This window comes from Podarcis melisellensis, assembly GCF_964234715.1.
Source record: "Podarcis melisellensis genome assembly, chromosome: 10".
NCBI lineage: Eukaryota > Metazoa > Chordata > Lepidosauria > Squamata > Lacertidae > Podarcis > Podarcis melisellensis.
The window spans coordinates 70,249,472-70,262,920 of NC_138542.1; the positions used below are offsets into that span (position 1 = coordinate 70,249,472).

General features: G+C 49.8%; 1 protein-coding gene and 1 long non-coding RNA gene across 7 annotated transcripts in view; both read left to right on the top strand.

The window, feature by feature from the left end:
- The window catches only part of LOC309378909, a 106,111-nt gene that overhangs the window by 55,310 nt on the left and 37,352 nt on the right, over positions 1-13,449 (top strand). The gene's annotated exons all lie outside the window — the stretch shown is intronic.
- The window catches only part of IL15RA (interleukin 15 receptor subunit alpha), a 36,997-nt gene continuing 28,588 nt past the window's right edge, over positions 5,041-13,449 (top strand). For all 5 annotated transcript variants that reach the window (XM_081927359.1, XM_081927360.1, XM_081927361.1 and 2 more), the window contains exon 1: positions 5,041-5,201. In XM_081927359.1, coding sequence (XP_081783485.1) covers positions 5,093-5,201 — 109 coding nt within the window. In that variant the 5' untranslated portion in view covers positions 5,041-5,092. The remainder of the gene's footprint in view (positions 5,202-13,449) is intronic.

Genomic DNA, 13,449 nt, shown 5'->3' on the forward strand with positions numbered 1-13,449 from the left:
CAAGCCAACGCAGGAAAAGGAGAGTAGGACTGCATCGTCCGCATACAGAAGCACCGGGAGGGGCATACCTGCCAGTTTGGGAGGGTGGGCATTTTCTTTCGCCATATTTACTGCTAGAGAGTTAATATAAAAATTAAATAGCATTGGCGCGAGGACACATCCTTGTTTAACCCCATAGTGTGTTTTAATTTCTTTAGTTAGATGGCCTGACCGATCGCATCTTACCCTCACCCTGGTGTTTTCGTATAGACCACGGATAAGGCGTAATAAGCGTTTATCTATGTTTGTAGCGCCAAGCTTTTCCCAGAGTCTATCCCTTGGTATTAGATCAAAGGCCGATTTGAAATCCACAAAAGCTGCATATAAAGACCCCCCTTTTCTAGAGTATTTGTCTGCCAGGTGTTGAAGGATAAGGGCCTGGTCTATAGTTGAACGCTTTGCTCTAAAACCAGCTTGAGCTTCTGATAGAATATGCTCTCTTTCCATCCACTCCACTAATTTGTCACATAAATGAGCAGCGTATAGTTTGCTGATAATACTTAATAGACTGATTGGTCTATAGTTAGCTGGCTCAGATCTGTTTCCTTTCTTGAATATTGGAATGATGATGGCTAGGCCCCAGTCCTCAGGGATAATAGCTGTTTGATTTATACTGGTGAATAAGGCAGCTAGCACAGGGGCCCACCATTCAACATTTCCCTTGAGAATTTCTGGTGGGATATTGTCAGCACCCGGGGCTTTCCCTGATTTAAGAGATTGAATAAGGCCTGTAATTTCTTCTGTGGTTACAGGGGGCCATTCCTTGCCAAATTCACTTGAAGCAGGAAGCAGAACTGGGGCCAGTTGATTTGATGAATATAATGAGAGGGAAAAGGCCTCCCATGCTCCGGCAGGTATAGAGTATTCGATTTCAATCGGGGAGTCTCTCCAGCTTTTTGCGATTGTTTTCCAAAACGTGGCAGAATCTTTCCTTCGGGAGGCCTCCACTAGGCACTGCCATTCCTCCCTTTGTGCCTGGAGCTTTTTCTTGTTAATCAAAGCTTTATAACTGCGTTTTAACTCAAACCAGTCTAATGGAAGCGAAGGTAGGTTCGCTGCTCTATATTTCCTGTACTTATCCAGCAGGAGGCGTTTCATAGCCATGCATTCTTGGTCAAACCAGGGTTTGGATTTATTAGAGTGTAGAGATTGCCGTGGCATTTTTTTGTTAGTCAGATAAGGTTGTAGGGACGAAATCAGTTCCCGGAACATGTCTAATCTAGCCTCAGGAGTTGGGGAATTAACGAGGTTCTCCTTTCTAGCAAGAAAAGTATCTGAGTGAAGTCTTTCCGATATTTCATCACTCAATTTGCTGGACCATTTAATACGCCTGATGATGAAGACCTCGATAAAGACCAAAGAGCAAGGGCCACCATTGTCTTGGGGCTGGAAGATTCCCAGTTGCCGTATGTGAGGGGAATCAAGACAGCTAGAGGTGTGTGGCAAGCACTTAAAGAACTCCATGTGCGTGAGACAGCGGTCTCTAAGCTGTTCATTCGCAAGGCATTGTACAAGGCAATGTTACAGCCTGGGGTTACAATGCAGGAACACCTACACAGTTTACAGTTAAAGTTTACTGCGCTACAGGAAAGAGACTGTGCATTAGACCAGCAGGAGAAGGTGGCTATTATTTTGAGTTCTCTCCCGGAAAGCTGGGATACTTTAGTTTTGTCTCTAGAAGGCATGCAGGAGCGTGATTTATCCGTCAGTTACGTTACTGGGCGTTTGATTGAAGAATGGCAGAAGAGGCAAGAAAGGTTGTTGGCTGCAGAGGCTTCTACAGGCGGGCGGTTTGGAAGGAGTTCTCATGCCGTGCCAGAGGGGAAGCAAAAGCAGCGTACCGGTGAGGAGTCAGCGTTTGCTGTTAGGCGTTGTTTCTGATGTGGGTCCTCAGCGCATCTAAAACGACAATGTCCGGAGTTGGTCAAGTCTCAGTTGCCGGTGCAGGAGCAGAGACGAGATCAGCAGCAGCAGAAAAAGAAATTCTTCAAACGAAAACAGTCGGCTCAGCTGGTGACCGGTGAGGTCAAGATTGCTGATGAGAAACAAGCTGTCTGGGTGGTCGATTCGGGGGCGTCTCGGCACATCGTAAATTCAGATGAATTGTTTGTTTCCAAGAACTCAGCACAGCGCAGCCAGGTGGCTCTAGCAGACGGAAGTAAAGCCAATAGGGCTATGCCTGACACTTCAAAGTTCCATGAGAAAATTGGTTTTAAAATGTGTGAAAGAAAGTAATAGAAGTGGAAAGAAATTGCAATTGAGTAGATTGGAAGTCTAACACAAGGGTGGTGAGAGGTGAGGGATGATAGTGGGGAAAGGAAGTACAGTGCTGCCCCGCAAGACGAACGCCTCGCAAGACGAAAAACCCGCTAGACGAAAGGGTTTTCCGTTTTGGAGGCGCTTCGCAAGACGAATTTCCCTATGGGCTTGCTTCGCAAGATGACAGCCCATAGGGAAATCTCCGGGACAGTGGGGAAGCGCAGCGCGTCTTCCCCGCTGTCCTCGGACCTCCTCCGAAGCCTGGCGGCGGGGCGGGGACACCTCCTCCCGCCGCCGGGCTTCGGAAGGAAGCCCCGATGCCCAGCGGCGGGGCGGGAAATCCTCCCTCCGCTGCCCGGCATCAGAACGATGCCCCGATGCCGGGCGGCGAGGCGGGAACGCCTCCCCCCGCCGCCCGGCTTCGGGGCAGGAAAGCCTCCCCCCGCCGCCCGGCAGGAACGCCTCCCCCCGCCGCCCGGCTTCGGGGCATCGTCCCGATGCCGGGCGGCGGGGCAAGAACGCCTCCCCCCGCCGCCCGGCTTCGGGGCATCGTCCCGATGCCGGGCAGCGGGGCGAGAAAGCCTCCCCCCGCCGCCTGGCATCGGAACGATGTCCCGAAGCCGGGCGGCGGGGCGGGAAAGCCTCCCCCCGCCGCCCGGCTTCGGGGCATCGTCCCGATGCCGGGCGGCGGGGCAGGAACGCCTCCCTCCGCCGCCCGGCTTCGGGGCATCGTCCCGATGCCAGGCAGCGGGGCGAGAAAGCCTCCCCCCGCCGCCTGACATCGGAACGATGTCCCGAAGCCGGGCGGCGGGGCGGGAAAGCCTCCCCCCGCCGCCCGGCTTCGGGGCATCGTCCCGATGCCGGGCGGCAGGGCAGGAACGCCTCCCTCCGCCGCCCGGCTTCGGGGCATCGTCCCGATGCCGGGCAGCGGGGCGAGAAAGCCTCCCCCCGCCGCCCGGCATCGGAACGATGTCCCGAAGCCGGGCGGCGGGGCGGGAAAGCCTCCCCCCGCCGCCTGGCTTCGGAACGATGTCCCGAAGCCGGGCGGCGGGGCCGCGAAGCCTGGGCGCGCTGGCAACTCTCCGCAAGGAGCGCTCCCGCTGCTTGCGGAGAGGTCCGCGAAGCCTGTCCTGGACCTCTTCTGAAGGCAGGCGGGGGGCAAAAGTCTTTGTCCCCCCTGCCTGCCTTCCCAGGGGCTTTTAAATCGCCCCGGACAGCGGAGAAGTCCTCCGCTGTCCCGGGCGATTTTAAAATGCCGCCCGCCAGAAGAGGTCGGGGGAAGGCAGTTTCCATAGGAACGCATTAATTGATTTTCAATGCAGTCCTATGGAAAACCGTGCATCGCAAGACGAAAAACTCGCAAGACGAAGAGACTTGCGGAACGAATTAATTTCGTCTTGCGAGGCACCACTGTATGTGTGGGATTGAGTGGGGGTATGTATGAATATTTTTAAGGACTTTATGAAATGTATGTTTGGATATTCGTAATACAGTGGTACCTCGGGTTAAGTACTTAATTCGTTCCGGGGGGGTCTGTTCTTAACCTGAAACTGTTCTTAACCTGAAGCACCACTTTAGCTAATGGGGCCCAGGTCCTATAGTCTGACACTCTGACCAACCACTACACCACGCCTAGGGTTGTATTCTATGTAAGCCCTACTCAGAGTAGATCCACTGAATATTTATTTAAAAAAAAAACCAACTAATTTAGGCCCATTAATTTTAATAGGTCAGGAACCCCTTCACCTTGGCAGGAAGAAAGGCACACAGCTGATCTCCACTCCCTTCCACTCCCGCAGGAGTACTACACATACAGCATATCGTTTCTCCTCAGCACTCTGCATCTGCTCAGGAACCCCTTGTTATTAGAGTACCAAAGCACTGTAGAGTTGGAATGGGACACCGAGGGTTCTCAACTGCAGGAGTCTCAACTAAAGCAGACATGACAGGTGGCCATTCAATCTCTCCATCTATCTTCTGAGCCCCGTCCTAGGACTGCCTTTCCTACCGGGCACTCTGCACGTGCTCAGGAACTCCTATCCCCTTGGCATGAAGGAAGGCCAATCTCCATCCCGTCTCCTCAACTCTCGGTTCCTACAGCGGCGCCATACTGCGTACAGTATCTTCCACGTCCCATCCCTGAATTAATTGCCTTTTCTCCCGGGCACTCTGCACGTGCTCAGGAACTTCTGTCTCCTTGGCAGGAAGGGAACGCTGATCTCCCATCCCGTCTACTCAACTCTCGGTTCCTGCAGTGGCGCCATACTGCGTACGGTATCTTATTGCCTTTTCTCCCGGGCACTCTGCACGTGCTCAGGAACTCCATCCCCTTGGCAGAAAGGAACGCAGATCTCCCATCTCGTCTACTCTCTCGGTTCCTGCAGTGGCGCCATACTTCGTACGGTCTCTTCCACGTCCCATCCCTGAATTAATTGCCTTTTCTCCCGGGCACTCTGCACGTGCTCAGGGGGTACACATCGGCGAGGGGAGCGGACCGGGCAGGCCCCTTTCCACTGGGGAGGCAGCCCTCCTCCTCCTCACCCCGCTCCCACGAGCCTTGAGACTTTTCCGGGCCCAGCCCCCTCTCCAGGGAGAGAAAGCGCGCAAGCCGGCAGCTGGCAATTCCGCGGAAAGGGAAAGCGAAAGGGAAAGTTGCTCCCGCGGCGGCGGCGGCGGCGCATTCCAAGCCAACATGGGTCTCTATCTGCATCGCCCTTCCTTCGGCCGGCCGCCGGGCGCATAAAGGCGGCGGGCGCCGAGAAGCGCGGATCCTCCGTGCGCCCCTCGCCGCTCCATGGCCCCGCGCAGGCTGCTGCTCCTGCTGCTGGCGTGGCTGCTGGGCGCCTGGGGGCCGCTCTCGGCTCCCGCCGCTGCAAGAAGCGGCCCCACCGAGCTCCAGAAAGGTACCTAGCGCTGGCTCCTCCTCCTCCTGCTGCTCCCTTTCCGCGCAGCACTTGAACCCAGAGCCGCCTCGCGCTCCCGAGCCCCCGCGCCTTGCAAGCGGCGAAAGGGAGGGAGCGGTGAGAGCGGACTACCTCGCAGGGGTGTCGGTAGGCCTTTTCTCCCAGCTGCGGGGTCACTCCTCCCAGCAGGGCGCGACGGACAGGTGTGCCTACCTGCAGGTAACACCTGGCGAGGCGGGGAGACGTCTGCACTGCGTTATATGTACAGGTGTGGGTCTGCACTGCCGGGTTGTTGTAAATTATTCCTTTTCCGCCGTCCCAGCCCTCCTGGCTTGCCCACGGCACCTGTCAATCAAGGGAGGGAGCGGTGAGAGCGGACTACCTCGCAGGGGTGTCGGTAGGCCTTTTCTCCCAGCTGCAGGGTCACCCCTCCCAGCAGGGCGCGACAGACAGGTGTGCCTACCTGCAGGTAACACCTGGCGAGGAGGGGACCACATCTGCACTGCTTTATATGTACAAGTGTGGGGCATAGCTGTCAACGTTCCCCTTTTTTAAAGGGAAATTCCCTTATTCCGAATAGGATTCCCTGCCAGAAAAGGGGAAAGTTGACAGCTGTGATGTGGGCCTGCATTTTAGGGTTGTTGTAAATTGTTCTGTTTCCGTCGCCGTCCTGGCTTGCCCACGGCACCTGTCATTCAAGAGAGGGATGGACGCACCTTACCGCCAGGTGTGTGAGCCGTGGAATACATTGCCCAGGGACGGAAGGATGGTTGCAGCAGCTACCTCTGAAAGACCTTCTTGATGCAAAGAGGCGGTGGGCTACATTGCAGGGTTGTCGCTAATAAGGCTCTTTTGACCACCAGCCACAGCCCTGCGAAGCTTGCAGCCCCAGAAATAATAATAATAATTAACTCCGCCCAGCTAATTGCAGGGCACGGCGGTTTTTCTCAGCTACCAAATCTTTTCTCAACAGCGTTCCTCTCCCCCCCCTCACTTTACCCCCTCCCCGATCCTGAAACGTGACTATAACTGGACACTGCGTTCCAGTGCAGTGCAGCAAAACATATTTGAATTTATTTATTTTTTGGCCCGCGTCCCATACTCAGTTTGTCCTGGCAAACGGCATTTAAAAACACGGGTTTGCAGTCAAACTGGCACACTCAGCAGCCATTGATAAAATTATGCCAAGTCATATTATCATAATTCGCTTTGCAAGTGGGTCTCGCCGAGATATTGCAGATGGGTTGTTGGCTACAGCTGGGTTGTGGTTTTTTGAAAGTTTTACTTTCTGAATATTCCCTGGAAAGTATAATCATCTTCTTCGCCTCACTCAGATACTTCGATTTTTTAGTCTACTGCTGTTTTTAAGTGTTCAAGAGTCTTAAATCATTGCTGTTTATTTTGCTTGTTGATCTTTTTATCTTTCTTTCGGTAAACTTCTTCCAGATACCTTTATGTCATGGGTAGGCAAACTAAGGCCCGGGGGCCGAATGCGGCCCAATCGCCTTCTCAATCCGGCCCGCGGACGGTCCGGGAATCAGTGTGTTTTTACATGAGTAGAATGTGTCCTTTTCTTTAAAATGCATCTCTGGGCCTAAGTTTTAATTTATATGTTTTTTAACTGTTGCTATACCTGTACTGTCCCTGTTATACCTAATTGCAAATTCAAATGTATCCCTGTCGTGTTTTATGACTTCCTTGATATTGTGTGTGGGCTGGAACTGGTCTGTGACCGAAATAATAAAATTCATTCATGCATCTCTGGGTTAGTTGTGAGGCCTGCCTGGTATTTTTACACGAATAGAATGTGTGCTTTTATTTAAAGTGCATCTCTGGGTTATTTGTGGGGCCTGCCTGGTGTTTTTACACAAATAGAATGTGTGCTTTTATTTAAAATGCATCTCTGGGTGATTTGTGGGGCCTGCCTGGTGTTTTTACATGAGTAGAATGTGTGCTTTTATTTAAAGTGCATCTCTGGGTTATTTGCGGGGCCTGCCTGGTGTTTTTACATGAGTAGAATCTGTGCTTTTATTTAAAGTGTATCTCTGGTTATTTCTGGGGCCTGCCTGGTGTTTTTACACGAATAGAATGTGTGCTTTTATTTAAAGTGCATCTCTGGGTGATTTGTGGGGCATAGGAATTCATTCTCCCTCCCACCCCCAAAAAATATATAGACCGGCCCTCCACAAGCTCTGAGGGACAGTGCAGCGGCCCCCTGCTGAAAAAGTTTGCTGACCCCTGCTTTACGTGTTACAATCAAGCGCTGTATAAGTTTTTATGACACCAACAAGCAAACAAATAAATAAGACTTGCATTGCTGCATTTGCTTCAGCACCAGTTTTGGGGTCCTTTCAGTGACCTGACCAAAGCAGCATTGGGCTACACTGCAAGGTCGTCATCAGCCGCTGTTTCTCAGTCTCCTCTGCCCCTCCTGCTTGCAATTTAGTTATGCTAATACCAGGCTGGCGCTGTGGGTTAAACCACAGAGCCTAGGGTTTGCAGATCAAAAGGTCGGTGGCTCGAATCCCCGTGACGGGGTGAGCTTCCGTTGCTCGGTCCCTGCTCCTGCCAACCTAGCAGTTTGAAAGCACGGCAAAGTGCAAGTAGATAGATAGGTACCGCTCCGGCGGGAAGGTAAACGGCGTTTCCGTGCGCTGCTCTGGTTCGCCAGAAGCGGCTTAGTCCTGCCGGCCACATGACCCGGAAGCTGTACGCCGGCTCCCTCGGCCAATAAAGCGAGATGAGCGCCGCAACCCCAGAGTCGGCCACGACTGGACCTAACGGTCAGGGGTCCCTTTACCTTTACCTTAAAACCAGGCTACTTCTAAGTGTTTGCCAAAATCCCAGAGGTTTCAGCCTCTTGAAGGATGGAAGCAGAGCGTGTTGAATTGCTGTTTTAGGGGTTGTTTTCAAAAGTCTGGAACGGATTTATCCGTTTTGCATTGCTTTCTATGGCAAAGCGCGCCTTGGTTTTGGAACGCTTTGGTTTTGGAGCGGACTTCCGGAGAACCGAGTTTGAGAACCGAGGTACCACTGTAGTTTGCATTCCAACACTCTGAGGTTGAGAGAATTCTATTGTTTAAGGCGCTTGCCTAACAACCTTGCCTGTGTTTGATTCCACCACAAAATCAATACCGTAAAGCAGACAGACCTAAGCGAAGAGATCTATTTGCATTCCAACACTCTGAGGTTGAGAGAATTCCGCTAGCCGCCAATCAGGGCAAAGTTCCAGGTGCTGTTTTTGGTGCATAAAACCTTGGAATACCCAAAAGATCATCTCTCCCCCCTTATATACTCAGTAGACTCCTGTGCTCTGCAGGTGAGGTCTTCCAGGGAGTCTTTTCCACACAATGTCGGAACGGAATACCTCCCTGTGGACTGTTTTTCCTGTTAAACATTAGACAGGCATCCTTTGTGCCTCACTCCAGTCTTCATCTGGGGTTAATATTTTAAAAGATGCTTATCGTTGTTGTCAGACGACGTTGGGCTCCTTGGGGAGCCCAGCTGTTTGAGATTGTTGGACTCCAAAGGTAGTGGATTTCCCCTTTATTGGTGGCTTCTAGACAGAGTCTGGACGGCTGTCAGTCTGGAATTCTGCGATTCCTGCCTTGAAGAGAGTTGGACTAGAAAAATCCCCGTGGTCTCTTCCAACTACAGTGGTACCTCGGGTTAAGTACTTAATTCGTTCCGGAGGTCCGTTCTTAACCTGAAACTGTTCTTAACCTGAAGCACCACTTTAGCTAATGGGGCCTCCTGCTGCTGCCGCGCCGCTGGAGCACGATTTCTGTTCTCATCCTGGAGCAAAGTTCTTAACCCAAGTCTGTAACCTGAAGTGTTATTTCTTTGACATCTGGTGGGAGGGCGTTCCACAGGGCCGGTGCCACTACTGAGAAGCTCCTCTGCCTGGTTCCCTGTAACCTCACTTCTCGCAGAGAGGGAACTGCCAGAAGGCCCTTGGAGCTGGACCTCAGTGTCCAGGCTGAATGATGGGGGTGGAGACGCTCCTTCAGGTCTACTGGACTGAGGTCGTTTAGGGCATGGGTAGGCAAACTAAGGCCCAGTGGTCGGATCCGGCCCAATCACCTTCTAAGTCCAGGAATCAGTGTGTTTTTACATGAGTAGAATGTGTCCTTTTCTTTAAAATGCATCTCTGGGTGATTTGTGGGGCCTGCCTGGTGTTTTTACATGAGTAGAATGTGTGCTTTTATTTAAAATGCATCTCTGGGTTATTTATGGGGCATAGGAATTCGTTCATATTTTCCCCAAAAAATATAGTCCCCCCCCCCACAAGGTCTGAGGGATAGTGGACCGGCCCCCTGCTAAAAAAGTTTGCTGACCCCTGGTTTACGGCTTTAAATCTCTGCACCAACACTTTGAGCACTCAAAACGGAGCACGTTCGGCTTCCAAAGAAAGTTCGCAAACCGGAACACTTACTTCCGGGTTTGCAGCGTTTGGGTTCCAAGTTGTTTGAGTACCAAGGCGTTTGAGAACCAAGGTACCCTTGTACACTTAGCATACTAGCTTTCTTGACATGTGGCTTAGATTCACGGGGGAATCCCTCGTCCAGATCCTGCCCTCTGGAGCACGGAAAACAAAACCCCTCCATCATCTACACAACAGCCCTTCCGATATCTGAAGATGGCTTAATTGTTGCATCTCCAGCATAAAAATTTTGCATTTCTTCCTGGATTGGAAGGGCTGCTCAGAAAAAAAGTTGCACAGAGCTGTTTTCTCGTTTCCCCCAAAGCTTGTTCATTTCCTCGAACAAATGCATGCCTCTGTTCTTCAGAAAGTGAAACTTCCTTCCTCTGCCCAAATTATCTAGACTCTTCCCCCCCCCCCCCCGCTTTCCCGTCATCACCCCTGTTCACCCCCAACTGCCTATGGGTTCCCCGCTCCAAAGTTGTGTCCACACATTTTGTACATGGGACGCTGTTTCCCCTTTTTGTCCCTTCCTCTCAAGTAGGACTTCCGCGACCACCATAACTTCTGCAAACCAGCAGGAGTTTGTTTGTTTTTTAAATATTTTTTATTGATCAATTTCCACATAACAAATTATCAAACCTTATAATCACATACATTATTCCCCCACTTTCCTCCCCCCCCCACCAAGGACTTCCCTCAGTTCCTCTCCCTGATTTCTCTTCACATATTTTCTCTGCATATTATAAAATTGTACATATCCTTACAATGTCATAGCAATGACAAACCTAGACAGCATCTTAAAAAGCAAAGACATCACCTTGCCAACAAAGGTCCATATAGTTAAAGCTATGGTTTTCCCAGTAGTGATGTATGGAAGTGAGAGCTGGACCATAAAGAAGGCTGATTGCCGAAGAATGGATGCTTTTGAATTCTGGTGCTGGAGGAGACTCTTGAGAGTCCCATGGACTGCAAGAAGATCCAACCTTTCCATTCTTAAGGAAATCAGCCCTGAGTGCTCACTGGAAGGACAGATCGCGAAGACTTTGGCCACCTCATGAGAAGAGAAGACTCCCTGGAAAAGACCCTGATGTTGGGAAAGATGGAGGGCACAAGGAGAAGGGGACGACGGAGGACGAGATGGTGGGACAGTGTTCTCGAAGCTACCAGCATGAGTTTGACCAAACTGCAGGAGGCAGTGGAAGACAGGAGTGCCTGGCGTGCTCTGGTCCAGGGGGTCACGAAGAGTCGGACACGACTAAACGACTAAACAACAACAACATGTCCTTACATATCTATCCATCATGTTATCAACCAATGAATTTGTGTATGTTTATTCGAAACCTGCCAAGGAGTCCGGTTCATTTTGTTGTCTTTTTAAATAGTTTGTTAAAAGTTCCCATTCCTCCCTGAAGTCACAATTGCCCTTGTCTCGCAATTTGTAAGTCAGTTTGGCCAGTTCTGCATAATTCATCAACTTATCTTGCCATTGTTCTTTCGTGCCGCTGTTGTAGCATACATAAATAAATTCTTTGTTTTCCTTGGCAGGTTTTGTCCTACAAACCCTAACAAAAATACTTCTCAAACCAGCAGGAATTTTTTTAACCTGTACACGTGCCATTTCTACTTGAAAGCGACAAGGCAGAACTTAATTTTCAAAACTCTTACATTATATTTGTTGGCTGCGTTTAGATTGACTGTTGCTGAAGGACGGAATAGGATTTCAGACTTTCGCCTTCATATCTTCAGAAAAGTTGACTTATCTTTCCTTGCGGCTGGTGTTTGTGGAGTATATTAACAACCAAACTCGTTCCCACCAGATTTAAATTTATTGGTACTGGTTATATACCGCAGTCCACTATTAGCAAGAACAAGAATCTTATTTTCTAGTCTGACTTCAGAGTAAACCTCTCTGTGTTTTCGAATGTCATATCCAACCATGTGCATCTAGACTAGAAAGTTGCCACCTGACGCTTGCTTTTGTTTTGTAAAATAATGTGACTGCTTAATAACATTTTAAAGTGGGGGGTAACCGTGTAACAATTCCAATTTGCACTAAACAGCAGTTTTTTAAAAGGGCGTGTCACGCTCCGCCAAGAAACCTGAGGTCTCTTCTGGGCACGTGCAGAAGTATTTCCTTCCAAGAAAATAGGTGTTTTTCCGATATACCAGATTTGCACAAAAAAGTAGGGGGTGACGCAGGCCGCCAATTGGATGAGAAGGTTGTCTTGTGGATGCCAGAGATGCACATGTACACACACACACAAACAGAGACACAAGCAGTTTCAAATCCTCACTGAATTCCAGTGTGGATGTGAGGCACAGAACTGCAGTTCCCAGAATTCCCTGGGGAAAGGGGTTGATTTTTCAGCGTGGTTTGTAGCTCTGGGAGGGGAACAGAGGTCTCCTTATAACTTTCAGCAACCTTAACAAACCATAATACCTAGGATTCTTTGTGTGAGGGCGGGGTGAAGCCATGGCTGTTTAAAATGGCATGAAACTGCTTTAAGTCTACAGTGCAAACAGTACTCAGTACTGAGCTATAGCGACTCGGTTTGAGGCAGTTTCTTATACCATGTTCCTTTAGCTTAAAAAAAAATTTATTACAGTTGTTGTTAGTAGTAGTATTGAGATGACCAGCCAGAATGAAGCGGCTCTTATTCTGACCTATTTCTGTTGAAGGAAATTGTGCAATGAGGTTTTCCATTCACCGAAATAAAAAAAAAGAACACACTGTAACAATGGGGGGGGGGAATGTAAAAATAAAACAGAAGCAAAAGTAAAAACCAGTGGCTTGATGTTAGGAAATGAGTTAAAGTACAACAAGAAATCGTTGTCAGAGGGAGGCATGTTTCACCGGGAATAGCAGCTGCGGAAAAGGCGTACTGTGCCGTAGGAATTTCTGGGACGGAGTTTGAAAATGTAATTTGCATCGCAGCAGAAACTGATATCTGGATGAATAGTGCATTGCATAGCTGTGGTCTTCACGAATAGTACTCACCGATAGTCCTATCCTCAATGAATTTGTCTTTCTTAAAAGCCAGATGAGTTACCGTCGCTACATTTAGCAGGAGTCAATTCCGTAGTTTAGCCATTGCATATTGGTTCATTAAGATATTTCTCGCTTCACCCAAAATGCTTGCAGAGCAGTTTGCGACAGAATAAGGCAGCTGTGTAAGGAGCGAGAACGTTTAAAATAATCGCGTCCTGAGACCCTGCGACCCCGCAGTTCCCTAGGGAGTAAATAACCAGACACAACAACAGCATACAGTGGTACCTTGGTTCTCAAACGCCTTGGTACTCAAACAATTTGGAACCCAAACACTGCAAACCCGGAAGGAAGTGTTCCAGTTTGCGAACTTTTTCCAGAAGTCGAACGTGCTCCGTTATGAGTGTTACACTGAGGTCTGTCTGTTTTTGCTATTTATTTTGTGTTTTTGTTTTTGCGGCTCTTTGTTTTATTTTTGTCACTGTGTGGAACCCAGTTCAGCTACTGATTGATTGATTGATTGTATGATTGCAGTACATTATTGCTTTCATTTTATGGATCAATGGTCTCATTAGATAGTAAAATCCATGTTAAATTGCTGTTTTAAAGGTAAAGGGACTCCTGACCGTTAGGTCCAGTCGTGACCGACTCTGGGGTTGCTTTATTGGCCGAGGGAGCCGGCATAGAGCTTCTGAGTCATGTGGCCAGCATGACTAAGCCGCTTCTGGCAAACCAGAGCAGCGCTCAGAAACGCCATTTACCTTCCCGCCGGAGTGGTACCTATTTATCTACTTGCACTTTGACGTGCTTTCGAACTGCTAAGTTGGCAGGAGCTG